Source organism: Sarcophilus harrisii, chromosome 4 (genome assembly GCF_902635505.1).
Source record: "Sarcophilus harrisii chromosome 4, mSarHar1.11, whole genome shotgun sequence".
Taxonomy (NCBI): Eukaryota; Metazoa; Chordata; class Mammalia; order Dasyuromorphia; family Dasyuridae; genus Sarcophilus; species Sarcophilus harrisii.
Window position 1 is genome coordinate 349,313,545 of NC_045429.1, and position 16,721 is coordinate 349,330,265.

General features: G+C 43.0%; 1 protein-coding gene, 1 long non-coding RNA gene and 1 other non-coding gene across 7 annotated transcripts in view; all 3 read right to left on the reverse strand.

The window, feature by feature from the left end:
* Positions 1 to 2,016, reverse strand: part of TSPOAP1 (TSPO associated protein 1) — a 39,658-nt gene extending 37,642 nt beyond the window's left edge. For all 4 annotated transcript variants that reach the window (XM_031966474.1, XM_031966473.1, XM_012548059.3 and 1 more), the window contains exon 1: positions 833 to 2,016. In XM_031966474.1, coding sequence (XP_031822334.1) covers positions 833 to 1,135 — 303 coding nt within the window. In that variant the 5' untranslated portion in view covers positions 1,136 to 2,016. The remainder of the gene's footprint in view (positions 1 to 832) is intronic.
* Positions 2,017 to 4,118: 2,102 nt separating this feature from the next.
* On the reverse strand, positions 4,119 to 6,049 carry LOC116423324. 2 transcript variants are annotated; one of them, XR_004233879.1, is made up of 2 exons: positions 5,921 to 6,049; positions 4,119 to 4,781 (listed from the first exon to the last, which is right to left on the reverse strand). It is a non-coding gene; the product is annotated as an uncharacterized LOC116423324 (long non-coding RNA). The 2 variants fall into 2 exon arrangements; XR_004233878.1 differs by having other exon boundaries at positions 4,119 to 5,567; positions 5,921 to 6,033.
* MIR142 (microRNA mir-142) lies at positions 4,595 to 4,744 on the reverse strand. The gene has a single exon (NR_105724.1). It is a non-coding gene; the product is annotated as a microRNA mir-142 (primary transcript).
* Positions 6,050 to 16,721: the final 10,672 nt, after the last annotated feature.

The window sequence follows — 16,721 nt, forward strand, 5'->3', positions numbered from 1 at the left end:
TCCTTCTCCCCAAGAATCCTGACCTCTCAGGGGAGTTCAAGAGAGGAACACATGTGAAAAGAAAGAGGTTAGTTACTCTACCCTCCTGGTCCAGTACTGACCCCCTCTCCCCCTGGGTCCTTCCTTTCACCATTATCCCATGCTCACTTTCACCCTCCTGGGAAGGCCAAAAATGTGAGAATTGGGGTAGGCATGGAGAATCCAACCTCTATTTTTTTCATGGCTCTCACACACTGCTAGGATTTTTGACAAACTCCAGCCCTTTCTCCCAACCTCCTGATGCCCCAGTCCCAAACTCCGTAGCTTCCTCTGCCTTCTATTAGATCTACCCCCATCCCCTACTGCTCCCTCTACTTCATTACACATACACACACCCCACAAGACCAACTCCCTATAAGCTTCCCTCCCCATTTCTTCTTCCTCCCTCCAAAAGCTAAGCACCCCTAAAGAGAAGGAGGCAGCAAGTATAGGGAATGTGAGGGTTGCAAAGAAAGAATGAGGCAGAGACAGATAGTGTCAGTCAGGGAAAGGGTCAGACCCAGAGAGACAGACTGACATCAAGAAAGGCAGAGGTGGACAGATAGCGTCACCTCATCAGGCACAGAGCTGGACTGAGAGAGTCCCAGAGAGATAGGGCCTAAGGCAAAGAAGGAATGACAGATGCAGAACCAGGTTCCCATTCAAGGAAGGAGAAGGAGACGCAGCGGGGCTGCAGCTCTGGCTAATGCCATGTGCTGAGGCTGAATTGGCAGCGGTTAGGAGTCCCAAACCTTCACCCTCTCTACCTGTTATGAGCCCCTCTAACCCCAGACCCTCCAAACAAGCTTCTTACCTGAGGGGAGTTCTCAGAATCCCAACACTGTAGCATCCTCCTGATGGATCCAGGGCTCTCTGAGAGCTGGGTGGCACTCAGGAAGCTGTTTGTTTTGGGCGACACAGCCCCTTCCCCTCCAGATGGAGCATCCTCCATCTGTCCAGGGCTCCCAGATTCCCCAGGCTCTAGGTTCTCCCCAGGGTCCAGCTCTTCAGCATCCAAAGCCACCAGGACATCACCCCATATTGGAGCTGTGCTTCCTGGCACACCCCCTGGGCTCGGGGCCCAGCCAGGCCAGGTAGGCAATGCCTGTGGTTCCATTGCTCCTTGCTTCCCTTTCTCCCTTGATGGGAAGGGGGGGCTCAGATCATCTGTGGCACTGAAGCATCCCAGGGCCAAAGACCAGGGGCATCACCTCCCCAAATGAGGTCACAGCGTAGGGTCATATTGGGCCAGAATCACTTCTCCGGTCAGCCTCCCGGCTCACTCCACCACACTCCGTCCAAGGTCGGCAGCAAGAGAGCTTTCCTGCCTACAAAGACAAGCCGAGCTGCTAGCACTGAAGCTGGGGTTTGCGTGTGAGTGTGCGCCAGTCGCCGTGTGTGAGCAAGAGAGGGTGTCCCTGTGGGGGCAATGTGAGGAGGCCAGAGTCAGTTTTAACTAAATGAAAGCATAGATTTCTGTGTGCAGATAAGTGACAGGAGATGTGGGGGGAGTATGTGGGAGGGGGTGTCTTTGTGTGTGTGTGTGTGTGTGTGTGTGTGTGTGTGTGTGTGTATCTGTCTTGTTGGTGTGGATTAGTAGGTGGATGTCACTATCATTAATTGTATTTGTTGTGTGTCAATATCTCTGTATGACAGTGTTCATGTATGTAGTTCAGTGTCTTTGGCTCTAGCTGGTCATCCATCTGAATAAGCTTCCATCCCTTCTCCATAGCACAGACCAGGCTCTGTTTTGGGTTGGGGGCGGGGGTGTCGCTGGTTGCCTGCCCGGCCCCCTTCACTCTCCCAGTCTGTCTCGGCTCTGCTCTTCTGGGTCCTAAGGAGGCCTGGGACGATGTGCCGCCTGCCTCATAGTCTCTCGCTTAGACGTCAATGGTTTAGCTCTAAGAAATCTTGGGTTCCCCAACAGCTGTCTGTGCCCCAAAGTCCTTGGTATGGAAGAGGGTCCAAGCATTGGGGTGTGCATGGAGATAGGGGATAAAGAACGCTCCCCTCCCCCGCCCTTCTCCCCTCCTCACCAGTCAGCCAATGGAAAGCCAGCTGCTGGTTTCCATGGTGATTGCGCTGCAATGGTAGGCAGGATAGATAGGCAGGATCGGGGGTTGGGGGACTGGGCAATCCATTCCTCCTGGGATGTGCTGCCTAGGACACATACAACATGCATTCACAATGCTGCTTCCAGAGCACACGGAAGGAAAAGGATGAGATGGGATGAGGAAGGAATCGGAATGTGACCACATACCTATTCCTTCTCTCCTCCCTCCTAGCAGAGAGGTCTGAGAGACAGCAGCGAGAGAGAAATGGAAAGAGATAAAGAAGGCTAGAGAGAATGAGGGAGGAAGCAAGGAAATGGGGAGAAATAAAGAAAAGAGAGAGGGGAGGAGAAACAGAAACAGAGACAGAGACAGAGAGAGATGAGAGGAGCGATGGAAAAAATGGAAAGGTAGACAAAGAGGCTGAGAAACTATCAGAGAAAAGGAAATAGAAATAGACATAGAGGGAGAAAGAGTCATCCGGGAACCTTCACAGCTTCCTGTGTCTATGCCCTTCTCTCTAGATCCTATACATTTCTTGGAGAAAGCCCACATGCTCTTCAGTTCTTGCCTTTTTCACCTCCTACTCCAGGCAGTCTCCCCTCCTACTTGTTCTCCATCCTTCTCAGAGTAGTTAAAAGTCCCTGTAGATCAGGGACCTGGGAATATATTTCTTCCCATATGTGGAATGAAGAGCATGTCCCTTGTAGTGATCCGGCAGGAGAGTAGGCACATGCCTAGCCAGGACTGCAGGGTTCAGATCAGCAGGGGGTCCTTGGGGAGCTAGAATAGTATCCACTGTAATGGGGACAGCTCTGTGCTCTGGTCTCTTCCTCTCCCTTTCCAAGCGCCCTCATGTGGCATTCAGAGGCACAGACAAGAGCCGGCTGCTGTGGATTCTCTGAATAAATAATTCTGACCAATTAATGTCAGCGTCTCTGGGAAAGGGGTCTGGGTGTGTGAGAATATCAGCATGTGTATTAACAGGGCACTGGATATGTGTGTCAACATATGTATCATTATGTATTAACGGGCATTGGATATGTGTGTCAACATGTATCCATGGGTATTAATGGGTCTTTGGATACATGTGTCAAATATGTTTCTATGTGTATCAACAGAGCACTGGATACATAAGTAAACACATATCCATGTGTTTAATGGGCCACTGGATACATGTGTTAACATATGTATCCATGTGTATTAGCGGGCCACTGGATATGTCAGCATATTATTCATGTGTGTCAGTGTATATCTGTGTATGGGTCAATGTGCATATGTGTGTCCGTGTATATGCAGAAATATTATGGTACAGCACAGAGCAGGAGGTTCCCCCCCCCCTTCTAGACTTTAATTTCTTCATTTGTATAATAAGGGAAATGAGGGTGGACAAGATGCTCTCTGAGGCCTCTCTCTCTTAACCCCAGAGTTTCGTTTCTGTACATGAGCTTCAAGTGTTTTATTATTTTCTCTGGGGCTTTGCCATGAAAGCTAGGGGCTGGAGGTGGGGAGAGGGCAGAGAAGGCAGAAAGGGAAATAGCAGCCCCTAGTGGGTGTGGATGCTTTCACTTGCTATTGTAGCCCTAGACCGTGGGTGGTCAGGTATTGGGTAAGGGGTTGGGGGGAAGTAATATGTAGCATGCAGGGAGACATAGACATTTTGAATTCTAGGCCTTGTCCCTTTCCCGCTTTCCTGCTTGTCCTACTGTCCTGAGCTTTTTTCTTGTACCTAGCCAGTACAAACTCTATCCTTGCAAGGGGCTGGCTCCTAAGGTCCCCTAGCTCCTTCCCCACCCCCACTCAGTGATCAATACTCTCTTTAGGGTCAGCAGTGAGGCAGTGAGGTACTGCTGGGCATCCATGGTGATGGTGTCAACTGCCCTCATCTCTGCCCTTCCTCCAGGACCCAGCCACAATATAATCAAAGACCCTAAAATGCCCACCATTCGTGTTGCTTCTGATTCCCTGGACTAATTCCCTCTTCCCAATCCCCAACCGTTCAACCACTTGTCATTGAACCACCAGTAACAAAATTCTCAAATGACAAAGAAAAGGGAAATTAGTTCTTTATTAGTTGCAAGTCATTGACACAATCATTGATTCCTTCCCCACCCCCATCATCCCTTCTTCCTTCTTGATTCTTGAAGCTTCTGGCTCCATTGGGCCTCAGATCCAGGAGAATTACATTTCCGAGTTTCTGGCAAGTGTCTCCAAATTTCAGATAAGTTCCACCCTCCCAGCATGCCCTTATTCCTCTCCCCCCACAATGCTGTTTAAGGGATCACAAGGTACTGCCAGAGATAAAAAGAAAGAGGGGAAAAAAGAGTCCGAAATTTACGGGCTCTCTTCTGCCCACCAAGGAGTTATTATTCAGTTGACAGCAAAAGCAGGGGCTGAGTTTCTTATTCAACCCTTAGTAGATGTTGCCATTGGAGCACCAGGTTGGAGCACAGAATGGTCTAGGGACAGTGGTAGTCATTGGGGAAGCTGTTTACCTGATCCTTGGTGCCACTAGGGCTAAGAGTCCAGAAGACGGATGGTGAGGGTGACTGACGGCGTGTCTCCGAAGCCCACAGTACACTCATCCATAAAGTAGGAAACACTACACCCTACATTGCTGTTAGTAGTGCTTTCTACTTTATGGGTGACTGCACTGTCTGTCTGTCTGTGTTTGTCCAGATGATGGGTCTGCCCACTTCCTCCTTCTGCCACCTGCTTTGAGAGAGATCCCACCACCACTACCCCAACCCTTACCTTTGTCCCTCTTCCAATCAGACCTTCCTATTTCCAGTCCCCCTTCCCTAGCTCCATACTTCTGGGACTCCCCCTGAAGTAAAGCCGGGACAGTGAGGGGACCCGCCCTGAACCTCATGGGCAGTGACTCAGCATGGCGCTCATCCTCCCCTCCTCTCAACCTCACCCGCCACTTCCTCTTTGGGCACATCTCCTGTCCTCCAAAGCAACCCCCACCCCTAACAGCCTCAGCCATTTTCTGGCAGAAACAGGTGTGGACAGTGACAATATACCCCAATTTCAACAAATTTCCACCCCATTTCTGTTGTTCTTATTGACTTGTCCCCTTCCCCAAGATCATTTCCCTTACACCTATCCTCCTTTAACCAGTTTGAAGGATACTTCTCTTCAAGGCCTCCTCCTCAACCAGACCTTCCTGTCTGGCTCTATAGTTCAAATCCCAATCCAAAGGAAGCCCATTGTCCCTTATCCCCTGTGGCTCTCCCATAGGCCCTCCCACTAGTGGTGAACCCTGGATGTCAGGGTGGTAGCCATCTTGGGTGGAGGTGGTAATAGAGGGGTCTGTCCCACGAGGGACCAGTGCCCTTCTGCTGTTTCCAATTCCCACCTCAAAGCCTCTTTCTGGCACCACGTCCTGGGCCTCACTGGGTCTCTTCGATAAAAGGTCTCTGTCACCTCTTTCTGCTGAAAAGGGCTGAGAGGAATTTTCCCATCCTTGTCCGAGGCAGTAAAGAAGCAAAAGCTCTGGACACAAGGAATAACTCCTCTAATCTTTTCTTCCTCCCCCCAAAATAGTCTGATTTCAAAACTGTAGGTCTTAGTGTGAAATCTTTTTTCTCAGGCCCCCTTTCTCCCGAGCCTCCCCTCAGACAACTAAAGACTGCCCACCTTTCCTCAGTTCCTCTTCTTGCCAGCCTGACTTGCACCCTCCCTCTGCCCTAACTTCTAGCACCTCCAGGTGCTATACTCTACCATCCCTCCCCCCTTGCTCCTCCTTCCCCAGATCTTTCCTTCTCTCCTCAAGGCCTGTCCCTGTCATCTCTTCCCAATGTTTAAGAGATGGGGAGAAGGAAGAGAAGGAGGTACATGACACTTACCGGGTAGTACTACCATGATGGAGTGGGTGAGGAGTCCGCTGGTGTGCTCCAGGCGCTGAAATGGGGTCCTCTACTAAGCGGGCCCGGCTTATAACCCTCTGTGATACCACGTGGGGCTGACCACAGAGTGATCAACCACCCCATAGGGCTACTGGCTCCACCCCCCCTTCAGTCCACTCCACCCCCCAACCAGGCAGGCGGCCCCAGGAGATTAGAGAACTCCTCCCCCACCCCCACCCTAGTCCCAGGGTTGGCAAGACAGACTGACAGGAAACCAGTAGCAATGCTTGGTCCTGGAGAGAACGGGGCGGGGGAAGGGTAGCAAAGGATGCAACATATTCCGGGTAGATGGCATCAAAAGACCCCAGATTGCTGGACTCTGCTCTTTCCCTACATGGGATCTGGCCAGCACCCAGGAATTTAGTTTTTTCTCTCTAGTGTATATATATATATATATATATATATATATATATATATATATATATGGCTATATAGTTCAGCTGGGATTGGGAGAAAGGGTACCAGAAGGCACATGGCCTCATGGTGGAATGAATCCTAGAGTGGGATAGAAATCTTGGCCCCCAGTAAGAGAATATGCCTCTCTTACACAGGCTCCTCCAGCCTCGATACCAGAGAGATCTCTCACTTCTCTAGGCGAGTTGACAATCAGAGCCAAGCTTTGACTGGATACAGAAGCCTAATTCTAGGTCTGCTGGACAACCTTAATCAAAGTATTCAGCTCTCTGGGTTTCGGTGTCCCCCAGCAATCATACTGGTACATGAGGTGGGTGAGGGAAAGGAAGGACAGATTGCCCCATTGCGAGGGCACAGGGAAGAAAGGAGCCAGATGAGTCAAATTATAGTTGGAATAGGACCAAGATAGGGTCTGAGCAGGAAGGATGACTGGAGGCCCTTGGGACAGTGTGAGGTAAGATCAAGAGTCTCTAATTTCATAACTCCTAGGGGACCCTCTTGACTAGATCTGGAACCAGAGGAATATTAGCCTAGGAACATCTCCTACCCAAAGCATCCCCTCCCAAGCCAGTCCAATGTACATCTTTTCCCCTTTAGGATGAATGAGCCAAGTAGGTGCTGAAAGAAGGTGAGGGTTAGCATAGATATGAGACAGGTGTGGGATAGGAGACTGGGCCTAAAAATAGTGCCACTTTCCCTGTGGACAGCACAAGGTTGAATTTGTCACCTCCCTTCCCTACAGCTCCCAGTTCTAACTGGCCTCCTAAGGGGTCTATGGGGCAAATGTAGTAAAGATGAAATACTTAGAGGGGAAGTGTGCAAGACGGAAGGTGGGTGAAGGTTTGGGGTCACTGAAATGAAAAGTCCCCCCACTCCCCATCCCCAAGAAAGCAGAGAGGAAGAGACTCCTGAGTGAGCTCAGGGGAGCAGCAGGTGGAGGAGGGGCAAGACTGCGGATGTGGGCACCAAACTGGAGGGCCCGCCCACCTGTTCACTCCACCCCCTTCTCTCAAGGAAGGGTGGGGGTGGGGAAGAGTACAGGAGGCAGGAAACAGCCCCAGTGCAGGGCCCCCCAAGGGGTGGGGAGAGCAGGAAGGGGGGAAGGAGATGGGGATCTTAGCTGAGCAGGGGATCCAGCCGCGGGACTATCCCAGGTGTCTCAAAAAACTTAAGTTTAAGACTGTGGACACCTGTGGAATTGGGAGGAATCAATCCTGGGGAGATCTTCAAGAAAAAGTGAAAGTCCCTAAGGATCCGGAGAAATGGGGGAGCCCTAGAAAGATCAAGTGCTACTTTGCAAAAAGGTCCATAGGGCCACCTTTTCGGTTGCCAGCTCCACAGAGCCTCTCCACCTCAGCTCTCAACTTCATAGTCCCCACTTCCTTTTCCTGAGAGGTTTCTCATTCACACATATAGATGAGAGAACCGACCAGCTTGATTTCCCTACCCACAGTCACTGTATCTATGGCATCATCCCTTCCCTGAGGCCCAAGGTGAAAGAACAGGACAACAGGATAGAGAAGAAAAGGAATTGAGACTTGGAAGGATCACAGAATCACAGATTTAGATCTAAAGGTAACCTAGGACATCACTGAGGTCAATCTCGTTTTACATATGAGGAAACTGAGGCCCTAGAGAGGTCAGATTATTTTCCCTATATTACATAGCTCTAGTAAGCATCTCAAGCAGTATTTGAACCCAACTCTTCCTGACTTCACCATTCCATCTAGTCACCTCTTAATGGGACAGAGGTCAGCTCAGGTCTTGCAAGCCAAGGGAAAGGATGATGGTGAAAAAGTAGGGAAAAAATTGTAAGGCTAGTAGATCATGAGTGAAAATCAGGCATGTAGAAATAGGGCAAAGTTCCTTTAAGAGACCCCCTCTCCAAGGTTCTCACTCCCTACTCCAGATCCTGGGTGGAGGGGAAATGGCTGCAAGGAGTGATAAGGGGGGATAAGAGTATCATGTTTGCACAGTAACCTGGGTTTCTGCACTCCCACCCCCCTTAGACACTCTTTCTCTGAAGCATCCCTTTTCCTCAGGGAATCACCCTAGCTCCCCTCAACAAAACTTCTTGTCCTTCCCCAAAGAGTACTTTCCTCCCCCACCCCAAGTATTGCCTTAGACAGGGTCCCCAAAAAAGTTGAAGAGAAGCATAGGTCTAGGAGTCCCATAGGAAGCCAGAATTGGGAGGTATCTATTTTAGGAATAATCCTCTACTTTACAGACAAAAACAGAGAAGACCCAGTAAGAGTCAGAGACCTGTCTAAATTCATACAACTAATTAGCAGGAGAGTCAAAATTCAAACACAATTCTAGAAACAACAAGCTTGTTGACCTGTTATGATGGAGCTCTGGAGAGGTGGTTGTTAAATTTTCAGTGTGATCATTTACTTTTTGGAAATTTCCAAACAGTTCAAATCAGAGCTTACTTTATTTTTGTTGTTGATTGTCTAGACTTAATGTGATGAAGAAAATGCTAATAATGCAGATTAAAGTGTTTCCTGTATCACGTTTCCCACTCCCCCCCACCCCAAGCTGGTTGTTAAACATTTACCAGAATATCCCTGCTTATTGACTTCACTTTTAGAGACTACTAACTCAGCATTCTTTCCACTGTAATATTCTCTTTGCAACATGACTCTTTTTGCTTCTATTCAATTTCTCTTCCTTTGTTAGAGATATGTAGTGAAGACATAGAGACCTCATGAGTAACCTAGCCCAATCTGCTGCTGCAGGTTCTACAAAGTAGGACTAACTTCAAGGATAGATCCTTAGGTCTGATGGCCCCATGACCAGAAGAATGGCCATCAAATGAATTTTTTCCAACCTCAACTCACAAAGTTGCCTAAGAAAGACTCTATGATGAAATCATAGCTCTTAGATATCTGGAAATCTATGTAAAAACTTTTAAGGGATTCTGGATTCTAATTTTGGCTCTGACACTGATTAGTTTGTGTGATCTAAAATAGATCTCTTCTTCTCCTGAAGTCTAAATTTCCTCTAACATTCACTAATTTCCAGGGGTCATTCTTACTCTCCATCTCCACTTCTGATGTCCTACAGCATCACTAGGGTGAAAACAGGCACTGGGTTGTTTTGGGATGGGGGCAGAGACATTGACTCTTCAATATACACATCACTTTATAGTTCTCCCTACTCTACTTCCCCACCTTGGGCATATCCCCTGCCAGTTTTCTGAGGAGGGATCCAAACTGAGGCCTGTTTTCCCTGCAGAAGTTCCCCACATCCTTCCTTGGCTTTGTTAGGAATTTTACCATGTTGCCTCTATGGGAGATTAATGAATGAAAAGGAAATTGATCAGTAAGGGACCCACCAAAAGCCAGGTTCTCTTTCTGTTTTTCTTTATTTGTTTCTTTTTTTCTTCCTCCCTTCTTTTCTTCTTTTCTCCCTTTCTTCTTTCCCTTCTTTCTCTCTCTCTTTCTTTCCTCTTATTTTCTTTCTTTCTTTTTAGAAATACAATTTAATTTTTCTAATTACATGTTAAAATAGTTTTCAACATTCATTTTTTGTAAAGTTTTGAGTTTCAAATTTTTTCTCCCTCCCATGCAATCTGATGTAGATTATAATATGCAATCATGTAAACATATTTCCACATTAGTCACATTGTGAAAAAAAGAAACAGAGCAAAAGGGAAAAGCCACAAAAAAGAAAATAAAGAGTATGCTTCAATCTGCATTCAGACATAATTTTTTCTCTAATGTGGATAGCATTTTCCATCGTGAGTCTTTTGAAATTGTCTTGAATCACTGCATTGCTGAGAAGAGCTAAGTCTATCATAGTTGATCATCTAACAATCCTGCTGTTACCGTGTACAATATTCTCCTGGTTTTGCTGACTTCATCCAGCATCAGTTCATGTAAGTCCAATACAACCTGGGTTCTAAGGTTGTAAGCTGTTGTAAGCTTCCTCATAGGATCTTTTCCTATTCCCCACTTAGGGCCCTTAGCCTTTATTAAATACCTGTTAAATGCCAGGCACAGTGCTAAGCATTGGGAAGGAAACCTGAGTTCCAATCTTAGTCTACCCTTTAGTACCTGTGCTTTCTTAGACAAGACATTCTCTCTCTGAATCTCAGTTTATTCATCAGTATAATGAAGGGATTGGACTTATGTCCCTTCCAATTTTAACCATCTATGATACTATGAATATACAATGCTGGAGAGAGAGAGGATGGGGAAGAGGAACTTTAGTTAGGCATGCAACCAAGCTAATGAGGATTCTAAGTGAGGATAGAATGCTTTTCATATACTAGGCACTTAATATATATTTCTTTGTATGAATAAATAAATGAGTAAAGAAGACAGAGTGGAGTATATCTTTGGTACACAGGCCCAGGTCAATTCTTTTTCTCCTACTTGGAGTTGTGAAGTCTCAAATATGGCTTAATGAATCCCCTAACCTAGGATGTCATGGTCAAGATTAGCTCTTGGATGAATCTGGAGCATCTAGACTAGGGACACAATCTTAAACATCAACACACAGAAATATTCAGTACAGTCCTACAAAGACACATAATATCACATAATTGAATACCATCACGGTCAGAATGCCAATTCCATTTTTCTCTAGAATTTGCCTTGTAGAAAATCTAGGTAGGCTGATAATTGTACTTGTTGCTTTATTCATTTTTATAATCCCTCCTTTTCATCTTAACCACATGCACATCAGTGAAATGAATAAAACTTTTTATTTGAATATAATTTTTTTAAAATTTACTGCAGAGATATGTAAGTAAAATGAATTTGCATAATAATTTTTAGTGTATACTTAAAAATTGGAAAATGGAGGAAACTGGTTTTAAGTCAACAAAATGGCATTGATTTTTCTTCAGGTACTTTTTGACCTTTCCCATACAAACCTACATTTAGGAACCTTATTTTTTTTTCCGCATCATATGGTTTTACTAACAGACACAATAATAGATCTCATTTATCTGAATTTGCAACCTTGCCTTACATTCAATGTCTCCATTCAATGGACAACTGGCCAGATGCCATCAGAACAAACTCAGTACAAATCTGGCATCTAAATCAGGAAGACCAGGGTCCAACTGCCTCCTCTGATATACATGAGCTGTGTGACCCTACACAAGTCATCTTAACCTTACAGGGCCTTAGACAATACTCTAAGATTTATGAATCACAAGGAAAGTGCTGACCTACATTAATAAAGGGAGTTTTTTTTTTCTCATCCAGGAGATTTCTATATCAATGAAATTACAGCTTTAGTTCCTATCATTCTTTGAGATAATTGTTCAATATGGAAATAAGTTTAGAAAAATTGCACGTATTTAACCCATATTGGAATAGTTGCTGTCTTGGGGTCAAGGCTGGAGGGGAAAGAGGGAGAAAATTTTGGAACATAAGGCTTTGCAAAGGTAGACGTTGAAAACTACCTTTGCACCTATTTAGAAAAATAAAATACTATTGAAAAAAATTAAAATAAAAAATAAAAGCAATAAAAAGATAATATTCAAACCTACAGCACTAAAGTTTATTATTTCCCTGTATCCTCCTCCAAAGTCTTTTTCTCATCTTGAATCACAGCATAGAGATGAGCTCGTGTTCTCAAAGCCTAGACCAGTAGAGTCCAAACTTTGCCAGCTCCTTCTTGTCTGGAAAGATTTAAGGATCATAGACTAAAGTTCTTGAAAGGGACTTTGGAAGATATCTAATTTTACACATTTTTTGAAAATTCATTTTACAACTTAAATAAAAAGCAAAAACTAAGGCTCAGAGGAGATTAAATGACTTTCCCCAGGAGCACATTGCTATTAATTAGCAGATCCAGAATTTCAACTTATTTCCTCTGACTCCAACCCCACCATTCTATCTCCCAGACATACTGCTCTAGCCTTCTAATCAAAGTTTCAGGACAAGTATGTCTGTCACCTAAGGTATAGTCTAGTTGATTTTACCTAGCCTCAGATAAGAAACCTCAGGTAAATGATTCGTTGAGACACTGGAACTCATGAAAGGGTCCAGAAGGATTCTACACTGGATGAAAATATTCACCTTGATGAAATCATCCACCCTTGAGGTACTGACTCTGTCACCCTCACTATTCAGTAAACTCTAATGGCTCCCTATCACTTCCAGGATTAAATGGAAAATCCTCTGGCTTTTAAAACCCTTCACAATATGTCCCCTTCTTACCTATGGCTCCAAGAAGTTGAAGCACAGGCAGGGAATACACCCCAGTAAATTGTCTCAACAGCCAAGCTAAACCAAGTTGAGGGTAAATGACAGATTTCAAACCTATCAGTGAATTAGTTTACGGGTCTGGGGGCAGGGCTAGTGTTTATTCCAAACATATGAAGACTTCCCCTAGCAGAAAGGGCAAATGAGTACAATTTGTTCCAGTGGTCAGAATGGACTGAAGTAGGTATTGTAGAACTCTTAGAGTTTGGCTATACATTGAAGATGCCAAGGTTATCCAGTGCATCCTGGACCATTGCCAGTCATTCTAACTTTTATCCTGCCATTGTACTTTGATGGCTCTGGAAAAGAGAATGAGCTGATGACTTTGTATGGCCCTGCCCTCATTCAAAGTCTTCAGACACAAATCATTATATATGGCATATATATATATATATATACAATATTATATATATATATATATATGTATGTATGTATATATATGTGTGTGTGTATATATATATATATATATATATATATATGTTATATAGTTAGGAGCTTATTTATTTAAAGCTTATTATTGCCAGAAGCATTGGGCCTAGAAAGAAAGGTAAAAAGATTGTTTTTGCCTCCAAAGAGCTCACATTTTAGTGGAGGCAAAAATATGCAAAAAACTGTACATGACATTACTGATCCTCTTTGAAAATGAAGGATGAACAACAATTTTTTAGTCATCTTATATATTACTTCCCTCTATCATGTCCTCTCTGGCTCAGTTGCACTGGTCGCCTTTATGTTCCTCTATCCATGAGACTATTCTATCTCTTGGTCCCAGACTTTTCACTGACTGTTCTCTTGGCCTGGAATTTTTTTCCTCTCTATTTCTGGCTTTCCCCAAGATTCAACTCAAATCCCACTTTCTGTTCTTCTAATTCCCTGATTCTGGGTCTCTCTTCCATCATTTATCACATATGGTCTTCCCTCTGAAATTACATTCTATTTGTTCTATATGTACAATTTTTTTGTATATTTTTGCCTCCACTAAAATGTGAGCTCCTTGGAGGCAAGAACAATCTTTTTACCTTTCTTTCTAGGCCCAGTGCTTCTGGCAATAATAAGCTCTTAATAAATCCTTGATTTCCTAACTATATAACATATATATATATATATATATATATATATATATATATACACACACATATATATATACATACATATATATAAATATATTGTATATATATATTCCATATATAATATACATTATATATATTCTACATATATATAATATATTACATATCTATCACTATATATCTTCTTTCAAAGAAATTTAATTTTAGGAGTTCAGTCTTATTCAGGAATGGCTTGATTTCAGAGCAATTGGAGTTATACAGATATTCATGTATATAACATGCAGAAGCATACACAAAAGTGACAGTCACACACTGTTAGGTAATCACAAATCAGAGTCACTATATGGGGCATACTTCAGTGGCAAAGCGTGATAAAACAGCAATGAGAAAGTTAAATTGAGAGGCTAGAGCTGATCTGGCTGCCCTTCCACAAAAGAAGCCACCTCAAATCTCCTAGAATTAAACCATTCCCTTTCTCAGATTTCTGAAATAATCATCGTCATCAATGCACATCATTTTTCAATCATGTCCAGCTCTCCATGACTCTGTTGGGGATTTATTTGGCAAAGATACTGGAGTGATTTACTATTTCCTTTTCCAGCTCATTTTACAGATAAAGAAATTAAGGCAAACAGAGTTAAGTGCATCAAGCCAGATTTGACCTCAGAAAGATTTGTCATCCTGACTCCAGATCCAGTATTTTATCCACTGTGTCATCTAGTTGCTCCCAATCATAATCAATAGGTAACATTTATTTAGCACTATATGCCAAGTACTTTACAATTATTATCTCATAAACTGCAGTGGACTTGGCTCTTTTCAAGAATGAGGTGATTCAAAGCATTTTCAATAGACTTGTGATGGAAAATGTCATCATAAGATGAGAGACCTATGGACACTGAATGACTAAATATAAAGCTTAATATTTTTACTTTGTTGTTTGCTTGTTTTTTTTTCCTTTCAACATTTGATCTGATTTTTCTTGTGTAGCATGATGCATATGGAAGAATTGAAATATTTAATCTATATTGGATTGCTTGCTGTGTATGGGAGGAGGGAGAGAAATAAAATTTGGAAATTTTGCAGGGGTGAATGTTGAAAACTATCTTTGCACGTATTTGGAAAAATAAAAATCTACTTAAAATTAAATATATATACATATGTATATATATTTAATTTTAAGTAGTTATTTATATATATGTATATATATATATATATATATATATATATATATATATAACTCATTTGATCTTCACAATAATCCTGCAAGGTATTTCCATTATATAGATGAGGAAACTGAGGCAAACAGAGTTAATTGGCTTGCCCAAGGTTAATACAACTAGTATTTTCTGAAATCAAATTTGAACTCAAATCTTCCTTATTCCTAATGCCCAGCACTTTATCTACCCAAGTGTCTCCATCCTTAACCCAACCTTAACTGATCACTTTTGCCCTATCATACTCTAACTCTAGATACGCAGTGACAGTCCTTTGTGATGTTATCCCTTATGAGACATCCAAGTACTTCCTTTAGTAGAAAATGGAAAATAACATTTACAGTAACTACTTCACAGTGTTATGAGAAACAAATGATTAGAATGTAAGTAAAGTGTAACGGGTATAAGCCAAACACCTGTTTGAGAAGTACTTTGCAAACTTGAACACAATGTATACATGTCAGTTATAGTTATTCACCAATAAACTTCCTGAAGCTGCAGAACAGTGTAGCACTGAGGCTATTAGCGTGAGAGGTGGTCTTTTCAGTGAAGGGTTTCTCTGACTTTTCTGTATAGTCCTATCCTATCATCTCTTTCCCTCTCTTCCTCTCCTCAACCTACTGAAATTCCATCAGTGGATTTAAGTTCTACTTTACCTGTGCATACATCTCTTTTGGGGATCAAGGTTAGAAGCTTGGAAATCAGAGATCCATAGAAAGACTGAAATGGGGAGGCTTAGAGTGCATCTGATCTAGGCCTCCTGGTTTCCTTCAAGTCCTGGATAAAATTCTATCTTTTACAGGAAATTTTCTCATTCCCTTTTAATTCTAATGCTTTCCCAATTTATTCTTCATATATCTTGTTTGAATGATTATTCCCAATTTATTCTTCATATATCTTGTTTGAAGATAATGCTAGAAGGAAATTTAGAGGCCATCTAATAGATTCCCTTCATTTTATAGGTAAGGAAACTGAGATTTTTAAAATGAGATGAAGTAACTTGCCCCAATGTCTCCCCCATTAGACTATGTTCTCATTCAGGACAGGGTCCATCTTTTACCTTTCTATCTCCAACACTTAGCATAGTGCCTGGTCTATAGTAAGTATTAGTAAATGTTTACTGATTGAATGAATGACTGTTACAAAAGAAGAAATAGAAGTTTGGAGAGAAATGATTGATTTCAAATCATACAGCTAGGAACCAGAACCAAGATTAAAATCTGCATCTCCCAGACTGACACTTAGGCCAGTGCCCTTCTTCCTATCACTTGTTGCTTTTCTCATACCATAGTCAGGAGAAGAGAAAGGGAATCCTACCAAGACAGGCCCCCAAAGCACTGAGATTCAAAAGTATGTAATCAATTTATATTTCACACACACACACACATACATACACACACACACACACACACACACACTCTCTCTCTCTCTCTCTCTCTCTCTCTCTCTCTCTCTCTCACTACCACCACCAAGGCAGAACAAGAGGAGGATGAGCTAGTAATTCCCACTTCAGATCAACATCTTGTGATTTATTTTTTCCTTCAAGGGCAACCTAAAAAAAAAAAAAGTAAAACAAACAACCTGATTCACTTGGATCATAATAGCTAATAAACTTTTTCCACCCACAATCCCTCTTTACCTGAGAAATTTTAACATGAATTTGTGTATAGAGGTATATAAGATAGGTATACAAATAAAAAATTCATTGATAATAAGTCATAATTTCACAATCTCCCCCATTCGTTTATGAGATTCTATATGGGATTGGAACCACAGTTTAAGAAGCTGGGAATAGTGCTTGGAGGTTTTTTAATCTATT